Source organism: Notolepis coatsorum, assembly GCF_963971535.1.
Source record: "Notolepis coatsorum genome assembly, chromosome: 1".
NCBI lineage: Eukaryota > Metazoa > Chordata > Actinopteri > Aulopiformes > Paralepididae > Notolepis > Notolepis coatsorum.
Genome location: NC_140165.1, coordinates 308,876,597 through 308,884,669, shown reverse-complemented (window position 1 = coordinate 308,884,669; position 8,073 = coordinate 308,876,597). Strand labels below are relative to the sequence as shown.

At 41.2% G+C, this 8,073-nt stretch overlaps 1 protein-coding gene across 1 annotated transcript; it reads left to right on the top strand.

The window, feature by feature from the left end:
- Window positions 1–2,204: 2,204 nt before the first annotated feature.
- Window positions 2,205–5,967, top strand: LOC311225861 (E3 ubiquitin-protein ligase TRIM39-like; the record flags this gene model as incomplete). Its single annotated transcript, XM_084311253.1, has 3 exons — window positions 2,205–2,597; window positions 3,347–3,401; window positions 5,423–5,967. The coding sequence occupies 3 exons, from the start codon at window positions 2,205–2,207 to the stop codon at window positions 5,965–5,967; spliced, it is 993 nt and encodes a 330-aa protein (XP_084167379.1).
- Window positions 5,968–8,073: the final 2,106 nt, after the last annotated feature.

Here is an 8,073-nt window from a genome sequence, read left to right as displayed (position 1 = left end):
TATTTGAGAATATTCCAATAAATGCTGTTTATGTGGGAATCTTTCAATTTTCCGGAAATTTTCGAGAGAACGATAGCTTTTCGAAATGCTATAAAAAGAATATGAACCGATTAAAAAACAATCCGTTTCGACAATGTTGACTGCAAACAAGTCATTGATAAGCGACGGGCATATTAGACACATAGCCATAATTTAAAACATAGATTATGCGTTGTTAACGCTAACATTGAAGTGGATGATGGCATTCAAGGTGGTAAAAAGGAAAACAAGGCCGGCACTGATAGTGTTAATGTAACAATTTTACCATTTTTACTTTATAAGTGTTACCTGTTGGTCTGTGTGTCTTTCTGATATGAAAATAGTAGTTTATTCCCTACATAAACCACTGAGGTGTAACCGCTGACATCACAGGTGTCACACCTGACAGGTGTTTCTGTGATTGTGTGTTAAAAAAGCCAGCTTTTGGTGTGTTGTGATAGAGGGCTGTTGTCAGTGTGACGGCCCCCACTCTGCATGCTGATTGGTGAGTCTACTGCCTCTCCAGAGCAGGTAGTGAGTGGCTTGTCAGCCCAATTGGACTCACCTGGGCAGTGAGAGCTGCCTGTATGTATATGTCCCTCGTTAACCTTCTCACTCTGCTTCTCCATCTCCATCTCCATGAACAGGTTATCCACCACCCTTTTGAACTATAATATTCCTACTTGCACCACACCACACCTTTTTCACTCATCCACACATTGCATTCATCACTGATTCTTATACATATTCATTGTTTATATAAATTATTGTTTGTTATATAAGTTTAAATAAATTATATTGTGAAATAACTTTTCACGTGTGGACTCAATCCCTATTTGTCACAATTGACCCGTTTGTGACAAATTGGGGCCTTTAGTTGGTGGACCTTTTGAGATTGACTTTATTGGTTTTTGTTTGTTGTTATTTGACCTGGTTTTGTTGAAATCTGTTAGATTCTTGCTGGCATTAGGTTGGAGTTCCTGTTGGGACTGTTTGCTTGGCTCTGTCTGGTTCTGGAAGGGTTAATTGGTTAACTAGTGTCTGTGACATGCTAGTGTTTGTAGCCTGATTGTTAGCATCTGTTTGGAGGCTAATGTTTGGAGGCTAATTGTAACTAAAGTAAAACACGTCTTCCACTCTTCCACAGTAGGTTGTTTTGCTGAAACTTAATTCTCATCAACTGAAGAGGGCCAACTATCTGAACAGGTTTGAAATGTGTTTATATTTAAGTCTATTCCAATACCTAATATTAATAGTAAAGCCATCATCAAAGGGTATTTATTTAGTTAAAATGTGTTATATGGCTCTACATTCTACAATCACTGATTGTTTGTTCAGTAGCATAGGTCTCCCAGTCCCTCCCTCCAGTAACCAGACTTTTTTTTTGGAATATCCCTTTCTGTATTCTATCGGGAGAGGATCCTAGATATCCAACTGAATTGACAGATTATTTTACTTGTTTCAAGCATATTTGCTTTTAACTAGTTTTTATTTCAAATGTGACAATTTTGCAGTAGAGTTCTCTCCTGACTATAGGTGAAGTTGGAATGGGATGAGATACAATAACATTTATTTTATTCTTACTGCAGAACGGGTGGGACTGGGAGAGCCATCTTACTTATCAACATCTGTAAGTGATGGCTGTTGGAATGTAGAGCTATTATTTTAACAAAATAAATACCACTTGCAGCAAATTAATGCCTTGCTAACTCGCTCCCAGCGCCTTCATGTTAATGTGTGCGATGTCACTTTCTCTCATGTGAAGGCTGCTCCTGTATACAGTCCCAAAGGAGGCTTCTTGAACCCCTCACCAAGTGCCATATTTGAAAATCTTTTTATGTTCCACTTAAAATGAGTCAGGATATATATTAGACGAGGGATCCTTTTAATAAATATATTTTAGGGCTGTAACGAAAAAAAGAAGGTATCCTCTTCGAAATGTATTTTTTTCCCTCTTGTTTAATTCGTGGTATAGTTACTGCTATTGGCATAATGTTTAGGACCTTGGTTTATTAGGTTATAGGTTACTGTTATTGGCAAAATCAAGATATATTTCATCCATACATGTGTGCACCTTTCCCCAGTTACTGTTTCAGTTGTTGTGATGCCCTTTTGATGTTGAAGCCTCCACCCTGACTCTTTTGTCTGGTCCAATATGTAGCCAAGTAATGTCTCTCTACCCCTAGATGGCTTCCATTGCTGAGGCTGCACAGAGGCTGCAGTGTCCCCTCTGCTTAGACCTGCTCAATGAGCCAGTCTCCACGCCGTGTGGCCATACCTTCTGCAAGGCTTGTTTGGAGATGTACCAGAGCTACGGAACCAGCTGTCCCATCTGCCGGAAAGACTTCTTGGGTCGACCAGCCTTGCACGTCAATTGTGTTCTGCAAGACATTGTTGAGTCCTACAGGATGGCGTCCACCCCTGTAGGGCGACCGGAGGACAGGCCGATGTGCTCAGTGCACCACCGTGTGCTGAGCCTCTTCTGTATGAAGCATGATGTCATGTTGTGTCAGTCATGTGCCATGCAGACTCACAAGGGAGACGGACATGATGTTGTGACCATATCCACGGCTCTGAAGGTAAGGTCATGTCGGTAGTAACTATTACTCGAATAAAACTTTCATCTGCAAGTACTTAGTTTTGGAAGTGTTTTCTTGTGACATGTATCCGATGCCTGCATATATTTCTATATCGACCCAGGTGATGCTTCCAGTGATCCAGGGTAAACTTGGTGCTCTGAACTACGTTGAACGCTCTGAGGTGAGGAGGGTTACTAAAGACTGCCCATTCCGTGTCAACTTTCTTTTGTGTAGCACTGACTAAAACAACCAGATGAGGGGTTATATTTTAACTTTTATTTAACCAGGCAGGTCAATTAAGAACACATTCTTACTTACAATGATGAATTGGTGAGAGGGCAAAAGGCCCTCTTAAAGGGGACAAACTAAATAAAATACTATGCATACATCAGAGATTGGAGAAATAATAAAAACTACTAAATAAAATTACATGGTATGTAATCCATGAAGCGGAATAAATATTAGTTCAAGGCTGGGAGTTGCAGATCCTTAAAGTAGTGAGGGGGGGGGGGGGGGGGGTCAATTTGTCCATCTTCAACATATTTTGCACCTCATCCACTGCTGGGAGCAGCAAATTGGAAGGAGGATGGACCAAAGGAAGTGTTGACACGGAACATCTAGTGAGTAGATGACAATTGGTCCACACGATGCCTTCTTAGGGACAGTGATGGTGCAATAGTCTGAAGTGCTGCGTCACCTGTTTTTCAATAATTAATAACTATGCTCAATCTCTATGATCCCTCCCACAGGCCAGGGTGCGGCGTGTGGCCCATGACCTGGAGTTGTCTCGTTCAAGCCTGACTGGTGCTTCTGCGCAACACATGAAGAACCTTCACCTGTTGGTCGTCCAGAGAATGGTTGACGCCATGATTTAACAATTTGCACTAATCTGCTTACTTGGTTATACTGGTAGCAATTTAGATTTTTGATTGAAATCTTTATTTCGAACATGTAAATACAAACGATATAAAACCAAAACAAATCATTGATCAAGAAATTAAATGGGAAAATACATAAATAAACAAAAGCAAAACATTTTACATGTTCGAAAAGAAGTACACTTTTCCACTACTCAATGAGTGTACTAATTTAAAACCTTAAACAAATAAATATGCAATATATATATGCAAAACAAAATTGTATATATAAAAATGTAAAACACCCATCAATGTCAAATCCCTTCCTCATCCCTGTACCTCGTGAACATTTCTCTATAATTCAGTTTGAATTGTCTCATATCATCAACTGTCTTTTTTTTTGTTTTACACTCAAGCTGACTGAGTTGGAAAGCTGTGATGACTTTCGGTGCTGGACTGAGACCAGGACTAGGACGAGGAACCTACTTCATAGGGGCTTAACGGATGACTTCAGCTTCTTGAAGGTACAGTAGAACTCCTTGTCTTCATCTAGAGACCTACTGTATGGTGGGTTGGTCTTTCAGTTTAAAAATTAAATGTAGGTGCGGCTGGGTAGTGCAGTGGACTAAGCACTCTCCTACCACCGCAGAGACTCTGGGATTGAATCGGGCTGTCGGAGGTACCTCCAGCTTGGGTCAGTCGTCCCTACTAACACAATTGGCATTGTTGGTAGGTGGGATAGGTGTCTGGTCATTGCAAACTGCGACTCCTATTGGTCGGTCGGGGTGCCTGTTCAGCAGGGAGGGGATCTGGGGCAGATGGCGTGAACCTCTGCACACGTTACGTTCCCCCAGTGAAACTCATCAGATTTCGCTGTCGGGTGAAAAATAAGCAGCTGGCGACTCCACATGTATTGGGAGAAGGCATTTGATAGTCTACACCCTCCTCAGACCAACGGTGGGGTAATGCACGCAACGACCAGGAAGGAAATTGGCATAACGACTAAATTGGGATGGGAGAAAAATGCAGAAAACCCCCAAAAATTATGAAATGTCTGACATTCACCTTGTACATGAATAGTTTGGAAAACCGTGTCTGTAGATGGTTATTGCTGGAATGTGATTGCTGTTTAGTTATCAACTTGACATGGACCCATTTTCACCCCCCCCCCCCCCTCTAGATTCTTCTCTCCATCAAAGTTCATCTTGATCAGTGTCATCTTGATCCGCCTGATGTATGCCATTACATACATATCTGCAATCGTTTTATGGCTGTGATGGATAGGGAAACCAATACCTTTCCCGACATGGGTAAGGCAGGGTACCCTTTTTAAACCTGGTACAGATGTATAATTATTTGTATAGTACTTTTCATACAAGAATTGCAACCCAGCAGTGATTGGCATAATTATAGACTGGCGTAAAATGAGAAACTCAGAAAGATTAATGGATTTCTGTCATTATAATCTGTAAAATAGATTGGGTATGGGCAGGTTAATGATGGAAACGATGGATTCTATATTTCATTTTACAGTTGGTGCAGATGAGGGTCTGTATGCCCGATCTGTTATATTACACGTTGCAATACAAAATCTGAAGTGTGTGTGTGTATAGTAAAAGTGGTACCCAAACTGGCATGATATACATGGCATGTACAAAACTAAACGGTACAAGTTTAGCCTGATGCCATGAGACTTGATGTATTGTCTTTGTTTACCTTCCTTTTAGAACATGCAACCGTGGAGAAATGTGCAGGTACTGTATGTGATTTTACTTGTATGTTTAAAATGTGTGACTGACGTTGGTGGCATTACCATGGCTTACCTTTTTTTGTCATTGGCAAAGTTAATTCATTCTTGCACCAAATGGATCATTTTGAATCTATTGCTGGTGTTTATTGCCACACCGAATGTTAATTTATGGTCCTTATTTTACTAGAATTAACCACTTTTCATTGTTCTACCACCAGTTGCTGTGACTTATGACCAGGTGACGGCACATCCATCTTTAATCTTCCTGAACAAGAGCAGAACCATCCGTGTGAACCACAAGAGAAACCGGAGCTTTTGCCCGAGTGCTCGGCGCTTTACAGGCATTCCCTGCGTCCTCGGCTCCAACGCCCTCTGCCCCACAAAACGGTCCTACTGGGAGGTTAAGATCGATGCGTGGGAGGGATTCAACACTGGTAATTCCTGGTTTGTCGGCGTGGCGACAGAGTCTGCCACAAGGTTGAAGAAGTATGGCGGCCTTCGCCCTGAGAATGGCTTCTGGGTCCTGGAGTGCCTGAATGGCCAGTTCACAGTTTGTGGAACACCGTTGCCGGTGCCGGTGGATAACACTTCCAGGGTGACACTTGGCATATGTTACAGTGGCAGAGGTTACCTATGTTTTTACAGGAATGAGTCCTGCATCTACAAACTCATTGTAGACTCGAATAAAGGGAGACTCTTCCCAGCCTTCTGCCCGGACAAGGGGGTCGGCCCGCTGACTGCCAGGATTGGCATGTCGATCTAGAGACTACTCATGGGGACTAGTCTTGTCTACTGCATGCAATTTTAAAAATGTTTTTATGCGTTTGGTTTTTTTAAATGTATGAATTTGTATTTTTAATAAAGACTTTTATAACTTCATTGCTGCCTGCATCTTGTTGAGCCTAATGATGGATGGCCTGTCTCTTTGGCGCAGACGGCATGTGCCAGTGTCTATATCGTAATGGAATGCAGTGGTGTAAACCAGTATTTTGTTTGCAGAAGCACTTTATAAAGTCAGATGTGGCCTGGATTGGGAGCCAATGTAGGGGGGACCGGGGGTGGTGTGTGGTCACATTTTCTGGCTTTGGTCAGGGTCGTAGACACTAGCTAGAGAACACTACAGATGTACCTTCTGAACTAGAGACGACACTACAGATGGGAGTTAAAATGATGATTGTATGGTGTGTTTGCGATATGTACAGAGGTCTACATTTATCAAATCATTTGAACCTCTTAAAATTTAACAGGGATTGTCTCATACTAACTTGATGGAGGGAAAATGAGATGTTAAACATTTGTATACAATACTAAACATGGAACAAAATGTTTGGAAATGTGTTTGGATTATTTCTCTAACTGCTTTTTGGCAATGCATTTTATACTGTTGGAAAGCCTGTTATTTCCTTTTATAAATGGTGCCCCATTTGTAAGGAACATTAATTTGTGAGTTGCGCCCATGAGAAATTTGCCAATGAAAAGCTTCTTCTGCAGTTGCTACACATGTTTGGTCTTTGGTGGATTGAAGTCTTATCAGTAACGAGGAAGAAACGAGACATTGGCAATTCATTTAACAGTCGGGAGCCTCAGTAGCGTGTGGAACCACATTTAATGATTCCATCTGTTATTACATCCATCAATGAGCTTGTTTTTGCCCCTGTTGTCAGACCGTGAGCAATGGGTCCAATAAATGAGTAACATGCTTTATATACCCGTCCTGGTAAAAACCTTAACTAACCTTAGCTGCTAACGCTGATCTAAGAGATTAACTCAGAACAAATTAGTTAGTCCTGGGTTGGAGTTTTAAAATCATTCTATGTAAATTGTAAATTTTATTTTTATTTTTTATTCCAGTCGATGATAATGATCATGATTATACTACGGAGAGCTCACTGCGTTGAAGAGAGAGAGGTAGAGAGAGGAGATCGATGCTCTCTCTCTCTCTCTCTCTCAATTCAAATGGGCTTTATTGACATGGGAAACATATGTTTACATTGCCAAACAAAACAATCAAACAGAGAAATCAAAAGAAATCGGTACATTACAGAAGGAATTTCTTACATACAGTCTTTATGGTGGTTGTATTCCGTTGGATGTCCTTTTCTTGTCACAGCAGCTCACAAATCTTGCTGTGTTTGCACATTCTTGTATTTCTCCCACTAGGTATGGGAGTTTTGAGTTATTGTCCATGTTTTCAAAGTCTCTTTGGGTGTTTGCAATTTGTGGGAAGTATTATGTCTCGGATGTCTCGGTATAGTGGGCAGGTTGTTAAGTGGAGCTCGGTTTCCACCTCATCTTGTCTCTCTCTCTCTCTCTCTCTCTCTCTCTCTCTCTCTCTCTCTCTCTCTCTCTCTCTCTCTCTCTCTCTCTCTCTCTCTCTCTCTCTCTCTCTCTCTCTCTCTCTCTCTCTCTCTCTCTCTCTCTCTCTCTCTCTCTCTCTCTCTCTCTCTCTCTCTCTCTCTCTCTCACACACACAGCATTAAGTATGTCACGTGGAATCCCAAGCAGATCAGACCTAGTATACAGTATATGAATAACTTCAGTATGAGTACAGCATATTTTGCATATTGTTAAAAGAGCCAAGGCTGGCTTGCGTAAATTAAACATATGACTTACCATCAGAAGAGTTGACATTCAGCTGTCCACAACAACAGAAAATAAGTGTTTCTTAATATCCTTTACTCCATTGTAACTGTTACAATGTTACTACTAAACATAAACACACCATCACCACCACTAATATCAGTAGGACTGTCCTGCACTGTCCTGCACAGTAGCCTACAGGACACAAAATTATTTAACTCTCTAATTTTTTGGGTACAGGGACAATAGTGGACTTTTTCAAACAGGTGGGGATGACAGACTGTTCTAC